Below are 15927 nucleotides of genomic sequence, written 5' to 3'. Positions count from 1 at the left end.
TCAGTAAGAATAATAGATTAAAAAAATACAAAGGATACCTGGCTTTGAACCACTTGCTATAAATCACTTGCTATTCATAACAACATTTTTCTTCTTCAGACTTTGGTTTGATGAATTAATTGGCCTTTGGGTTTCAGTGCAAAATCTCCCACAGTGGGAGGGGGTGAGTATCCCATTTTTTCTTATATACTTTTTAGTTTGGAAGTAAATATATTGGATCATTTGATAAGTGACTTCAGTTCTTTAGAATTGGCTGTTAGCAGTGTTGTAGTCAGTTTTTTAGAATTTTATTTGCTGTATTCTAAGAGAAGTAGAATATTAATTTTGGTTATATTCTTTATTTTCAAAATATTCTTTGTTTTGGTTTTATCAATATCTGAAAGTATATACTTGTACTGTGAAATGCATGAAGAGTAAAACCCTGTTGTTTATTTCCTTTTGTACCCTTACTTGCATGGCGCTGGACACCTGGTGGATGTTTTCTACATGTGTGTTTGATTAAAACTTATTTTTCTCTTTGCACTGTGGATGATGCTTTGTCATTTCCCTTTTTTAATAAGCATTTCAACTGCAACTGATTTTTAAATGGGTGATGAGAATCAGAACTTAAATTTGGAGATTTGAAAAAACTGAGTCATAAATCAAATATTAAATTCAGTTGTGCCCATAGTGATTGTTCTGAAAAGAATAAATGGATAAGGGGTGTGACTGTGACCCTTAAAAACAACAAATGTATTAACTGTCTTTTTTTTGGTTTACTTTCAGCAACTAGTAAATCTCTTTGCTCGATTGGCTACAGATAATATAGGGTACATAGATTGGGATCCTTATGTACCAAAGGTAATTAAGAACATTTGAACATATACAATAGCACTGACATCATCTTTATGTCTTTAAGAAGTGTGTTTTGTATTCTTATTTCTAGCACCACATAAAATATTTTTTGACTGTTAGTAAAAACATAAGTAATTTAAAGGATAGATCGTTTATTTTCAAAAAGTAATTGGATCATATCAAGCTATCATAAATGTTTGATTATTTTGTCTTACCTATGCAGGACATGAACTATAAGTTTCAGAGGAAGTAATTTAGAAAGTACTAACACTATTATTCAGGGTGTCATACATTCATCCCTTCCAACGAATTTTGTGTACTGTATTTGATTGTTCTTCTAGAGTGTTCCCCACTTTTAAAATCACATTGTATACTTTCCTAGAGTAAGTAAAGCTAGAAAATGTCTCTAGGTGCAGTATTGCATAGTCGGTGTCGTTTCACCTGCAGTAGAATCATCTGTGGAGCTTCAAGAAGGCTGTTCTGGGGCATCTGGGTTGTTCTGATGTGCACACTGACAGTAGAGCAGAGCTGGGGAGCAGCAGAAGGCATATGCTCTGATTGCCTTTGCTTGTGCTGTCTTTCTCTGTTGCTGGCCAATAGAAACTAAGAAGGAAAAGTAAATTTCCCCAATCTTTAGCCCCGCCATATCTGACATATTTAACGACAGATTTAAAAAATAAATCTAATTATATTAAAATACAGTTATTAAATGACAGATTAAAATGCAGATTCTTAGGGGGTAAAGTCAATGGTAAAATTTTGAGAGGGAGAGTAATCAGCCAGAAGATATTTGTGTTTTGTGCATCCTTGGCTTGGAATGAGAGCATAGGAAAAATAATTTTATGTGCGTTTAAGGAGGCAGAAAGTAGTCAAAATATTTCACATTGAACTACAGTTATCTACATTTTGCCTTTTTATGTTTAAGTCTCATTTGCCAATTTTGGAATACATGGATATGGGTGCTTCATAGTCACATGCCTGTGACCTCAGAGTGTCATTAAAGAAAGTGTACAGATATTTATATGAAATTCCTAAGGAATAAAGCAAATTACTAAACAGTATGTCATTTTGCTTAAAAACCAATCAAATGAGAATATATATTCAATATAGTAACACTAATATGTAACACTTAGGTTATTTTTTAATGAGTGATTTGATATCTGTAAGTATTTATTATTAATTCTTTTTTTTTTCTTTTTAAAGATATTCACAAGAATTCTGAGAAGCCTGAACCTCCCAGTGGGAAGCAGTCAAGTGTTAGTCCCAAGATTTTTAACAAATGCTTATGATATAGGACATGCTGTAATATGGATCACCGCCATGATGGTTTGTAATACATTATCTTTGGTTTATATGGTTTATGTAAATTTTGTGGTAACCACACAAAAATTCTGCATAATCACATAATTTTAGATTAGTGGCTTAGTTGGTCACTTGATTCTTGGATATTTCTGATGGAGTAAGCTTATGTTTCTCAGACTCAGAATGTAGTCATAATGTACCATTTATAAATCTCCTGAAGTAATGGACCTTAAAAGTAAGGGTCAGAAGTTCAGAGTTTTGATTATTGTGATCATTTTGTGATATATAGAAATATGGGATCACTATGTAATACACTGGAACTAACAGTGCTATAGGTCAATCATAGTTTAATTTGGGGGGGTGGGGAAGCAGAGTTTTAAGAGATTCAGAATGTCTGTAGTAGTTTTACAGACCAAGAACCAGAGTCATGGGTAAAAGAACTTTCCCAAGTCAAATTGATAGTGATAAAGGTGAGATTTGAACTCAGGGTTCTGCATATGCTCAATATTAGTGCATTTATTGTTAGTGTTCACATAAAACATCATATTGAACACAAAGCTTATTGACCAAGTAATCTTAGTGAAGGGAGAAGTATGAAGGATTATTTTAGTGACTGTCATCTTCCAAATAAGAGTATTAAAACAACTTTATACTGTAATTTTCTGAATTGTCATTCATATTGCCTCTACAGTTATCTCCTTTTTGAATTATTCTGCATTTGATATTTGATACTGTTCTGTGTTTGCTATTTTCTCCCAGGTTATACTGCTCGGTTGGCTGTTTCTGTCAAAAAGACAGAATGGTTGTGAGAAGTTTAGCTCTTAAATTTCATTGTAAGATTAAAAGAAAAGAAAATTTCAAGCTCCTCTTTCTTTTTTTTTTTTTTTGTTATTTTATTAAACAGAGGGAAAATCCCATTTTCTTTCTGATATTAAACAACAGCAAAAACATATGGATATTTAGTATTTTACATAAGCAATGAGTTGGAACTTGTTTTTTAGGAGACACAGAATTAGATAGTGATTGGTATCAGCCTTATTTTAATGTTGCTGTTTCTCACACAGTTGTTCTCATTGGCAGTTTCATTTTGTGTTAAATATGAATATTTAATATAATTTTAAAATCAACAGTGCTAATTATTATGTTAGAATTTTGGAAATTTTGTTGGTATTTTGCTATGGAATTATGGTCTCAGTAGTTGCCCTGTACTAAATTGGGAAACGTGAATGTGGATTTTATTTCAGCAGAAAGACATGTTCCTTATGTAACTCGATATTCTGCCTTAGGTCTGTGCTGATTCTTTTTTTACTTGAAATATAATTGACATATAATGCTATGTTAGTTTCGGGTATACAACACAGTGATTTGACATTTGCATGCGTTATAAATCTGTGCTGTTTCTTGAAAGAAGATCATCTTGAGACAGATAGGAGGTTTCAAGGCCAAGTTGTAGTCCTTTATTCCCAGGGTGGTTCAACTTGATAAGACGATTGCCAGCCTTTTCCTCATTGCTGCCGCCTGCGCCCCCGCCCCACCCCACCCTGTCCTGCAGCCCAGGTTCTATTGTTGTTTGGTTGGCTGTTTTGGTAACAGATTAAGGGAAACATTTTTTTTTCTTTTTTGAATCACAATATGGTCACATATAACAGGTCTAATCACTTGAAACATTTAGAAGTAATAATAAAATATTTGAATGCATTTATGTAACTCTCACCTCCTTATTTCCTGCTGTGAGAACTTCTTCACTTCTTGAATCTTTTAAGGAAAGCTTTTTATGCTTAATGTTGCCACACTTGGTTATTGTAATATGGTAATCTTAGTGAGAAAAATTATTTAACTGCAAAGAGTAAAAGATACTGTTATTCTAAATTGAAAGGTACCTTTTCCATTTTCTGATTTGGTTTCAGTAAGTTGCCCTTATTTTTATTTTATTTATTTATTTATTTTTTTGCCCTTATTTTTAGTAGACTGTCTTGAATTGAATTGTATGAAGTTCATCTGGGAATTGTTTTTGACTTTTATTTAGAGGTAGAATTGATTTTTGCCAGCAGGATGAATATGAACCACATTAAGAGATCTGTATATAGGCCTGAGCCTGTTAACCCCTTCAATTTTACAGATAACGTGGGTACTGATAGTTTTGCTCTTTTATCTGAACAGGGTGGACCAAGTAAGCTAGTGCAAAAACATTTGGCTGGTTTGTTTAACAGCATCACATCTTTTTACCATCCTTCAAATAATGGCCGCTGGCTGGTGAGTAATGTGCATTTTTTTACTCTTAGGGTTTGGAATTTTTTAAGATATGGTCACATGTAACTATTGCCTATTGTTTAACCTATGATACATTTTCTGTCCTTTGTCTAAGATTTGGCTATATATCAGTGATCAAGTTTACATTAAGTTACTGTGTTCATAGAACATATAGAAATAAAGATAATACTAGTGTGGTAACTGGTAACAAAATGCCACAAAACCATGGAATCATCTTTTCAGTTTTATCATGTTAGTGTTTTTGTTTGTTTGTTTTTAAGTTGCCTGGTTAAAATGGCTTTTCACGTAATGGAAGATTCATGTGGTGCTAGAAATTAAAACTGAAATTTGAAACACATCTTTATTAATTATTATCAGTGATTAATTGGTAAGAGTATTTTATTCTATCTAGTTAGGCCATACAGGTCTTTGTAATAAGATTATACAAGCTGTTAAACAGCAAGGTCTTACTGTATAGCACAGGGAACTGCAATGTCCGGTGAAAACCACAATGGAAAAGAATGTGAAAAAGAATATATGTATGTATAACTGAGTCACTTTGCTGTACAGCAGAAATTAACACAACATTGTAAATCAACTATACTTCAATAATATTTTAAAAATAAAAAAATAAAAAGGTTGTAGTCAAAAAAAGAAAGATTATACAAGCTGTTATTTTAAAAATCTTTACTTGGGAGGGTAGAGAGGAGCTATGCATATCTATAGGGGAACTAGAATCTACCTAGGACTTTCTGCTTCTGTGTCCCCAGAACAAGTTAATGAAACTACTTCAGCGGTTGCCAAACAGCGTTGTTAGAAGATTACATCGTGAAAGATACAAGAAGCCTTCTTGGTTAACTCCTGTGCCTGATAGCCATAAGCTTACTGATCAAGATGTTACAGACTTTGTACAATGCATTATTCAACCTGTCCTCTTGGCTATGTTTAGCAAAACTGGTAGTTTAGAAGCAGCCCAGGCTCTGCAGAATCTTGCACTCATGAGACCGGAGTTAGTAATACCCCCTGTACTTGAAAGGTAAGTATAGCTTTACTTGTTTCGTTGAAGCCTCAGCTGTGGCTACTGTTATTCTCTATACTCTTGTGCTTGGCTTTCTTTTCTTTTCTGTGGCTTCTGTTTTGCTATCTTTGTGCTTATTCCTGTCCCTAGAGGAGACAAGACATTATAACCTAATGATTGGTAACTTGATAAAGGTTTATTGGAGAGAAAAGAAAATTGATATGAAAAGGATAAAATAAAATATTTTGAATTATTTGCACATTTTAGCTACTCAAGTTTTTGCTCATAAATAAAGCTCTGGCTGTTTTTTCACAAAATGTGAGTGTCACTAAATATTGAGAACATGGCAGTGAATGTGATTTTGCATTTCTGTTTCTCAGGCTCAATGATAGAGAAGAAAATTTGGTTACGTTTATTATTTTCATATATTGTATAACCTTGTGTGTATTATTTCCACAGTGTTGATTTTACTGCATTCGATGTTTTGCATGTTGAAATAGTAACAAAAGTAGTTCTCCACTTGCCTCATCACTGTCACAATATAGGCCTGGTGTGCTTTGTAGGAGAGAGCCACTCTGAGTTGTCTTGAGTGTTCAGGAGCAGATTGCTTAAGCTTTCTGTTATTCATTCCTTTGCTCCCTGAACTTCAGCTTTATGATTCCTCTCTAAATGGCTTTGTCAAAAGTAGAAGAAGAATGTTAGATTTTGGAGCCCAGAAGGATCTAACAGTTTGAGTTTCTTAAAACTCAGATTTGTCCAAGGTCCTTACTGGCAGAATGCAGATGACAGCTTATTTTCTGACTAACTGTTGAGACAGGAAGATTGGTGACATTTACTTGGCAAAGGGTATCCTGTTAAAGATCTTCACCAAAATGGGGCTCCATTATTTGTAATTAGAGTTGCTTGTACTATCTTGCCCTGTCTCTTTGCCATAACTATTTTTTTTAATTAATTAATTTATTTATTTATTTATTTTTGGTTGTGTTGGGTCTTCGTTTCTGTGCGAGGGCTTTCTCTAGTTGCGGCAAGTGGGGGTCACTGTTCATCGTGGTGCACGGGCCTCTCACTATCGTGGCCTCTCTTGTTGCGGAGCACAGGCTCCAGACACGCAGGCTCAGTAGTTGTGGCTCACGGGCTTAGTTGCTCCGTGGCATGTGGGATCTTCCCAGACCAGGGCTCGAACCCGTGTTCCCTGCATTAGCAGGCAGATTCTCAACCACTGCGCCACCAGGGAAGCCCTGCCATAACTATTTAAGTTGTACTTCACTTTCCCAACTTCCCCTGTTTTTTTATGTATACATCTTGGGGCCTTGAAACTTCCAGCATGTACAACTTAATTAGGAAATGGAATGGGGAAGTTAGGCAGTTTCTACTGTGTCTTCAGCCTTCAGTGTTCTTTGCTACTTGACCTCCACGTGGTAGCAGAAGCTATCAGTCAGTGGCAGGTCCCTTGATGCTCTTTGGAGAAGAGAGACTTGCCTCTAAAGGGGGACTTCTGTTGTTTGCATAGTTAAAATTTTGAACTCTGAGGTGTTTTGGTGTTTCTTTACTTTCCCTTTGTTTTGCCTTATTTTAATGTTTTCCAGCTGATGAATTATGACTGGTGAGATAAGTTTTTAGTAGAAGGAACAAAGCTTAAAAATACAAATACAATTATCCATCACATTTTTCTTTAGTTCTCAAATTTTGGACAAATTTAATACCAGCATATTCTGTGATGTATGCTTGGCCAAGATAAATATTTAATTAACAAAATTGTCAATACAATGACATTTTTTGAGACTCAGTTGTAATTTTGTCCTGTTTAGAAGTGGCATCGCTACCTTTTTTTGACGGGTTTTTTTTTTTTTTTTCTTTTTCTTCTTTTTTGGCCGCATTGCACGGCTTGCAGGATCTTAGTTCCCCGATTGGGGATTGAACCTGGGTCATGGCAGTGAAAGTGCCGAGTCCTAACCACTGGACTGCCAGGGAATTTCCAAGCAAAAGTCTTTTTAAAAAAAAAAAAAAATTATTTATGTGGCCACGTGGGGTCTTTTTAGTTGCAGCACACGTTATCTTCGTTGTGGCATGCAGGCTCTTTTTAGTTGAGGCATGCGGGCTCTTAGTTGCAGCATGCAGGATCTAGTTCCCTGACCAGGGATCAAACCCGGGCCTCCTGCATTGGGGGCGCAGAGTCTTAATTGCTGGACCACCAGGGAAGTTCCCAAGCAAAAGTCTTTTAAAAGTAAAAATGTAGAAAAAAAATTTTAGGCACTTAGTTTTGCATCTCCTGAAGACAGCCTTTGCTAAAGAGTTTTTGGTTTGTTTCATTCATCTTTTAAAATAAGCATAGGTTTGATTTTTTTTTTTAATCCTAGTTAGAAATCCTTCTTTTTTCCTACTTATTTATAATTAAATTTCCTTATTATTTACCTTTTCTGTATAAGAGGAATTTAAACTGACTGTATTTTGGATTTTTTTTCCCCTATAGGATAGATTCTCAAAAGTGAAATCGCTGAGCCATGGAGTGAGTGTTCTTGGCTCGTAAATACTTACTTAGTGATCAAAGATTGCGTTTGTCTTAGTCCCCGTTTTATTCACTCTAGTCTCAGGCATATTCTCTTATGTTTCTGATAGCTGATTTCCAACTTTAAAATACAGTCTTTTTAAAAGTATAAGATAGACCCTTCAGCATTTTAGTAAGATTATTTTTTCCCGTAAAGGGGAAGTGTGGAGTAGTTGTAACTTGTTATTCCTGAATTCTAATAATTGCTGACAGATTAGATGCAGTCCTGTTGGAATGTGGAAACGGATTAAGATGCTGAAAGAATGCAAAAATCTACCAGCTAATGTTACTTTTCAGTGTGGCATTGGCATGGAGGAAGGTGGTAAGGTGGCAGGGAGTTGGGGAAACATGTACCTTTCCTTTATTTGTGTGATTCTGTTCACTTTGAGAGCAAATATTCACTCAGAATACTGTGCCAGCTACAAACCTTTAATCCAAAATGCAGTTTATGAATTTAGTATGTTTAATGTGTTATGTATGTTTATCTGTGTTGGAAAATTTTTAAAATTCTGTTTTCAAACTGTAGAACGTATCCTGCACTAGAGACTTTAACAGAACCTCACCAGCTCACAGCTACGTTAAGTTGTGTAATTGGAGTAGCCCGCAGTTTGGTATCAGGGGGCAAGTGGTTTCCTGAAGGTCCAACACACATGCTACCTCTGTTGATGAGAGCATTGCCTGGGGTGGATCCAAATGACTTTAGTAAATGCATGGTAAGCATATTTATGATTCTGTTTTGTATCTAAGTTATAATTGTGTAAATGGATATCCTATTACTTTTTCTTCAAATATTCTTTAGAACATAGTAAAGTGTAAAATTTGTTAATGGTAGCAGAGTTATATCTGTAGATGCCCAAGTTTAGATCTGTGGACAGTTAGTTGATCTATGTAAGGTCTTCCTTAGTAAGTAATTTCCCATAACCTGTGTGCATTTATGATCATATGGTGTTTTAAAGCTCATTATGTATCTCCTATCTTCCTTAAGCAGATACATTAAAAATGATAGCATTTGATCACTTGCGCTTCCGTTTGTCTGCACTTGTCACAAGGAACATGATAAAAATTACTGGGTGTGAAATGCCAGATTCCCCTTATACACACACCTTCTGACTTAGAATATTGTTCACCTTCCCTCTTCCCTAGTCTCTAGCTTCTGCATGAGCATTTTCTATTTACTCTTAGCTAATGTTATATTTTTGGCGGGAGGCACAGTAACTTCTCAGTGACAAAAGATTGCAGAACTTTGTGCTTAAACCTAATAAAGTTTCAGAAAAATTGTTGTTGGATTTCCCTCAGAATAATTTATTTGGTACTTTATTGTAGCTTATGGTATACATGTATTTTGGAACTAGAGTTATGTAATTAATATTAGATCTTTTGTATCTTCCCATAGATCACATTCCAATTTATAGCAACATTTTCCACTCTGGTGCCTTTAGTAGATTGTTCATCTGTACTACAAGAAAGAAATGACCTCACAGAAGTAAGGATGCTTTCTGGTTGTAAAAGGATTGGTTAGCTGAGCTCTGATTCTTACTGTATATGCATAGTAATATTTGATAGTTTAAAAGCAACTTTGCAGAGGTGCTCATAAGTTAAAATTACTGTTTTGTGACTAGAACGATATAAATGGAGGTCATCATTGATAAAATAATCTGCAGAGCACCCACCAAAGGGGGTGGTCAAAAATAGGCTATTTTAGTAAACAAGTGACATGTAAAGGTGTATTTCAGTGTTTTGTCACTTTTTAATGTTTTGTTAAGCAAAGGTGGTGGCATTTTCTTTTTCCATCTTATGTTAGGAATAAATCTGTTAAGGGGATTGGCATCTAATGAAAAGAAATTTTCTTCATTACTGTCTGGTTTTTTTTTAGAACAATTTTCTTTATTACAAGTATGTTACTACCTGACTTTTGGCATTTAGATGTTTAAGTAGTGAGAGATAATCCTTTACACATACACCAGCAGTTTGAAAACTGTTATTGATTTTTAAAAAAATGGCTGCCTGACTTCTGTTTTTGGCCCTTACAAAATATGTTAATTACTTCTTATTTTGGTTCCTGGAAAGTAGATGAGTTATTCTAAATTGATACAGGACTATGGTGCTGTTTCTCACAGCGCTCAATGTAATAATGCAGTGTTAGAGACATTTTGTTGACTATGATTGAGTTTTGTTCAGAGAAAAAAATCAAAGACTATTCTAAAATTTTCTCCACGTTGACATGTTACAGGTGGAGCGAGAACTTTGTTCTGCCACAGCTGAATTTGAGGATTTCGTCTTACAGTTTATGGACAGGTGAGCAAGTACCCCAGATATCCCCTTTATCTGACATTCAAAAATAGTGATGTGCTGTCCCAGCAACTTTAGCCTCGTTCTGCATTGCAATCTGTATTTAATTATTGGGTTGGCCCAAAGGTTTGTTTGTTTTTTTCCATAAGATGGCTCTAGTAGTACTTAGTTGTCTTTTCACTTCATTCGAAACAATTTTGTTAGATTGTATGTGACAACTGTCATATTGGGGTGCATTTAGAAGAAGACTTATCAAAAATGGGTGAATTTTTGTGTAGCCATTTTAATATTGAAGGTGGAAGAAGAAAGCAACATTTTTGGCATATTATGCTTTATTATTTCAAGAAAGGTAAAAACACAACTGAAATGCAAAAAGATTTGTGCAGTATATGGAGAAGGTGCTGTGACTGATCGAACATGTCAAAAGTAGTTTGCAAAGACAAAAAGACAGCCCTCAGAATGGGAGAAAATCTTTGCAAATGAAGCAACAGACAAAGGATTAATCTCCAAAATATACAAACAGCTCATGGAGCTCAATATCAAAAAAACAATTACAACCCAATCAGAAAATGGGTGGAAGACCTAAATAGACACCTCTCCAAGGAGGACATACAGATAGCCAAGGGGCACATGAAAGGATGCTCGACATCTCTAATTATTAGAGAAATGCAAATCAAAACTACAATGAGGGATCACCTCACACCAGTCAGAATGGCCATCATCAAACAATAAATGCTGGAGAAGGTGTGGAGAAAATGGAACCCTCTTGCACTGTTGGTGGGAATGTAAATTGTTACAGCCACTGTGGAGAACAGTATGGAGATTCCTTAAAAAACTAAAAATAGAACTACCTTATGACCCAGCAATCCCACTACTGGGCATGTACCCTGAGAAAACCATAATTCAAAGGGACACATGTTCCCCAGTGTTCATTGCAGCACTATTTGCAATAGCAAATGGAAACAACCTAAATGTCCAATGACAGATGAATGGATAAAGAAGATGTGGCACATATATACAATGGAATATCACTCAGCCATAAAAAGGAATGAAATTGGGTCATTTGTAGAGACGTGGATGGACCTAGAGTCTAGAGTGAAGTAAGCCAGAAAGAGAAAAACAAATATTGTATATTAACGCATATATGTGGAATCTAGAAAAATGGTACAGATGAGCTTATTTGCAGGGCAGGAATAGAGATGCAGATGTAGAGAACGAACAGGTGGACACAGGGCAGGAAGGGGAGGGTGGGACGAATTGGGAGATTAGGATTGATGTATATACATTACCACGAGTAAAATAGATAGCTAGTGGGAACATGCTGAGCTCAGCTTGGTGCTCTGTGACAACCTAGATGGGTGGGATGTGGGGTGGGGGTGGGGGCCCAAGAGGGAGGGGATACGGGGATATATGTATACATATAGCTGATTCACTTCATTGTACAGCAGAAACTAACACAACATTGTAAAGCAATTATACTCCAATTTAAAAAAATTTTTGAAAAAAAGTGGTTTGCGAAGTTTCATGCTGGAGATTTCTCACTGGACAGTGCTCCACGGTTGGGTAGACCAGTTGAAGTTGATAGCAGTCAAATCGAGACATTAATTGAGAACAGTCAACGTTATACCACATGGGAGATAGCCGACATACTCAAAATATCCAAATCAAGTGTTGAAAATCACTTGCATCAGCTCGGTTGTGTTCATCACTTTGATGTTTGGGTTCCACATAAGTTAGGCGAAAAAAACCTTCTTGACCATATTTTCACATGCGATTCTCTACTTAAATGTAATGAAAACGTTCCACTTTTAAAACAAATTGTGATGGACGATGAAAAGTGGATACTGTACAACAATGTGGAATGGAAGAGATCGTGGGGCAAGCGAAATGAACCACCACCAACCACACCAAAGGCTGGTCTTCATCCAGAGAAGGTGATGTTGTGTATATGGTGGGATTGGAAGGGAGTCCTCTATTATGAGCTCCTTCCGGAAAACCAAACGATTAATTCCAACAAGTACTGCTCCCAATTAGACCAACTGAAAGCAGCACTCGACAAAAAGTGTCCAGAGTTAGTCAAAAGAAAATACATAATCTTCCACCAGGATAACGCAAGACTTCATGTTTCTTTGATGACCAGGCAAAAACTGTTAAAGGGACTTCCCTGGTGGCGCAGTGGTTAAGAATCCGCCTGCCAATGCAGGGGACACGGGTTTGAGCCCTGGTCCAGGGAGGATCCCACATGCCACAGAGCAGCTAAGCCTGTGCGCCACAACTGCTGAGCCTGAGCTCTAGAGCCCCACAGGTCACAGCTACTGAAGCCCGTGCACCTGGAGCCCGTGCTCCGCAACAAGAGAAGCCTGCGCACTGCAAGGAAGAGTAGCCCCCGGTCGCCACAACTAGAGAAAGCCTGCACACAGTAACGAAGACCCAATGCAGCCAAAAATAAAAAAATAAACCAACAAACAAAAAAACTGTTACAGCTTGGCTGGGAAATTCTTTTTTTTTTTTTTAATATTTATTTATTTATTTATTTGGCTGCACTGGGTCTTAGTTGTGGCGTGCGGGATCTTAGTTGTGGCATGCAGGATCTTTAGTTGCGGCATGTGAACTCTTAGTTGCTGCATGCGAACTCTTAGTTGTGGCATGTGGGATCTAGTTCCCTGACCAGGGATCGAACCTGGGCTCCCTGCATTGGGAGCGCAGAGTCTTAGCCACTGGACCACCAGGGAAGTCCCTGGCTGAGAAGTCCTGATTCATCCGCTGTATTCACCAGACATAGCACCTTCGGATTTCCATTTATTTCGGTCTTTACAAAATTCTCTTCGTGGAAAAAAATTTCAGTTTCCTGGAAGACTGTAAAAGGCATCAGGAACAGTTCTTTGCTCAAAAAGATAAAAAGTTTTGGGAGGACGGAATTATGAAGTTGCCTGAAAAATGGCAGCAGGTAGTGGAACAAAAGGGTGAATACGTTGTTCAGTAAAGTTCTTGATGAAAATGAAATATGTGTCTTTTATCTTTACTTAAAAACCGAAGGCACTTTTTGGCCAACCCAGTACTGTGCAAGGCTGGTGCTTCTTCTCAAGTTACAAAAGGACAGCTGGTTTGTGATCCATGTACAAATTAAGTAGCTATCACTTGCATAGTCATGACAATAGATTTATCTAATCAACAACAAAAAATGTTAAGCCAGTTTTTAGTTGCTAAAATTTTACTTTCTTTGGGATATTTAGATGCTTCGGACTTATAGAAAGTAGCACATTGGAGCAAACAAGAGAAGAGACAGAAACTGAGAAAATGACTCACTTGGAGAGTTTGGTCGAATTAGGTCTGTCTTCTACGTTTAGTACAATCCTCACACAATGTTCCAAAGAAATATTTATGGTAAGAGTGCATTGCTGCAAAGAATTAAATTCCAACTTGTAGTTTTATTTGATGTTTTAAAAATTGAACTTCAAGTTACTTTGTATGCATATCATGCCAGCTTATCCTTTCTTTCTATACTAAAATTTGAAAAAGATGGGGAATTCTCTGGCGGTCCAGTAGTTAGGACTCCGCACTTCCACTGCAGGAGGCACAAGTTCAGTCCCTGGTGGGGAACTAAGATCCTGCGTGCCTCATGGCGTGGCGAGGCCAAAAAAAATAATAATAAAATAAAATTTGGAAAAGATACACAGTTGAACCTCATTATTTGCAGATTCTGTATTTGCAAATTCAACATAGTGTACTTGCTAAAATTTATTTGTAACCCCAAAATTGGTACTCGCAGTGCTTTTGTGCAAACTTTTAAAAGTGGCAAAAATTTTGAGTTGTGCGTGTTTGCAGCTGAAATCAAATAAGGTGACTCTCTGCCATCTTGTTTTAGCTCTCATACTGTAAACGAGTGTCCTTTTTTCATCTATATAATGCCAGGTCTTTCACATTTTTGTGCTTTTTGGTGATTTTGCTTTTTAAAATGGCCCCCAAGAGTAATGCTGATGCACTCACTGTCTAGTGTTCTAAGCAAAAAATAGTTGTGTTGGCCCTAACGTAGAAAATATTAACATGTTCTAGGTAAGCTTCGTTCAGAAATGAGTTACAGTGCTTTTGGCTATGAGTTCAAGGTTAATGAATCAACAATGTATATTAAAGTGTCTTCAGACAGAACCACACATAAACAAAATTATATATCCATATATCCATCAGTTGATGAAAATGTAACCAGAGGTTTATAGGAACTTAATCCTGTATTTCCCCTAAGAACTATGGTTCAGTATTTGCTAATTCAGTGCCCACAGTGATTTTATAGAGCATAACTACTACAAATAACAAGAATTGACTGTATGTTTAAAATTTACAGTAAAATACTACTTGGGAGAAAAGTTTTGAAAATTGTTTATGCCATCACATAATAGAAATTAAATCCCAAATATAAAAACCTGGCAAACTATGATGAATGAGAAATAGTTTGTCCTCATAAGGCATTCTGTGAACATTCACTTATTCAGTATTAGTCGATACCTATTATATACAATATGGTCTTTATTTCATATTTTCTATTCCACTACTCTCTTTCCATTTCTGTTTCTACTTTCTCTGTCTGAGATTATCATTGTTCAATGTTTATCCTGGTTAAAAGCTAAACTGCCTTACACCTGCATGAAATATTTACTAAGATTATGTTAGTATAAAGAAATTAACATAAATAATCTCTTATTTAACCAAAATCTTTTGAAAGGAGTTGTTTATAATTTGCAGCATTGTCAATCCATGTTTAGAGCTAATTCTTTAATTCAGCAATTAAATTAAAATTCTGTGACTTGATTGTAAAATTAAATAGAATGCTTCACGTCTTTTAGAGGAGAGAAAAATATAGTTTGTAGTTGTCTGAATGACAAACTGTAAATATTAGGTATTACCCCAAATTCCCTCTGTTATATTGGATTGGCCAACAAGATAATTAAATAGCATTTGCTTCCAGCAGCTCTGGTTTTGTGCTTAGCATTTCTGCAGCAAATAAAATCTTGTGCCGCAAATGTTTTGTTCACATTAGGGTTTTGTGCAAAGGTTATTCATAGACCTGAATGTAGCATTATTAAGCAAATCTTTATGTATTCAGATGGTTAAATTTTTCCTACTTGGTTATTTTTAGTATAGTCTGAGTATCATTTTCTTTGGTGTTTCAAAAGATGTTTGATTTTCTTAAACGTGCTGGTTAGACATTTTCATTTGTTACATTATCTTTTAATAGGTGGCCCTTCAGAAGGTTTTTAATTTTTCTATTTCACATATATTTGAAACAAGAGTTGCAGGCCGCATGGTGGCAGACATGTGCCGTGCTGCAGTGAAGGTGAGTTGGGGTTTTCTGGACTGATGAATTAATGAATCAATAGCCACGAGTTTTATGTGGTTAATTATTTTAGACATGCTTGTCATTCTTAAAATACACGTTTCTTTCAGTAGCTGCTTATAGCCCTTATTTGCCACTGAAAATAGAGCTAGTGTATACTTTGTGACTATTCAATATTTGTGCCTTTCAAAAAAACTTATTTATACAAATATGTTTTCAGTGCTGCCCGGAGGAATCTTTGAAGCTATTTGTTCCCCACTGCTGCAGTGTTATAACTCAACTTACAATGAGTAAGTCTTAAGGTTATTATTCTGTATTTGTAACTTAAGAAAAGTTTTTTCTTGGTGTCTACAACTCTGT

The 15927-nt window shown here is 36.0% G+C and overlaps 1 protein-coding gene across 1 annotated transcript in view; it reads left to right on the top strand.

Annotated features, from left to right (window-relative positions):
- Positions 1-15927, top strand: part of PSME4 (proteasome activator subunit 4) — a 101247-nt gene that overhangs the window by 44200 nt on the left and 41120 nt on the right. The window contains exons 6-16 of the mRNA XM_068563892.1: positions 100-163; positions 766-840; positions 2038-2160; positions 4297-4389; positions 5157-5422; positions 8476-8662; positions 9343-9432; positions 10180-10244; positions 13472-13622; positions 15469-15567; positions 15788-15857. Of these exons, the coding sequence (XP_068419993.1) occupies positions 100-163; positions 766-840; positions 2038-2160; positions 4297-4389; positions 5157-5422; positions 8476-8662; positions 9343-9432; positions 10180-10244; positions 13472-13622; positions 15469-15567; positions 15788-15857 (1283 nt within the window). The remainder of the gene's footprint in view (positions 1-99; positions 164-765; positions 841-2037; positions 2161-4296; positions 4390-5156; positions 5423-8475; positions 8663-9342; positions 9433-10179; positions 10245-13471; positions 13623-15468; positions 15568-15787; positions 15858-15927) is intronic.

Source organism: Eschrichtius robustus, chromosome 15 (assembly GCF_028021215.1).
Source record: "Eschrichtius robustus isolate mEscRob2 chromosome 15, mEscRob2.pri, whole genome shotgun sequence".
NCBI lineage: Eukaryota > Metazoa > Chordata > Mammalia > Artiodactyla > Eschrichtiidae > Eschrichtius > Eschrichtius robustus.
The sequence above is the reverse complement of the archived record's forward strand: the minus strand, read 5'-3'. Positions and strand labels throughout refer to the sequence as shown.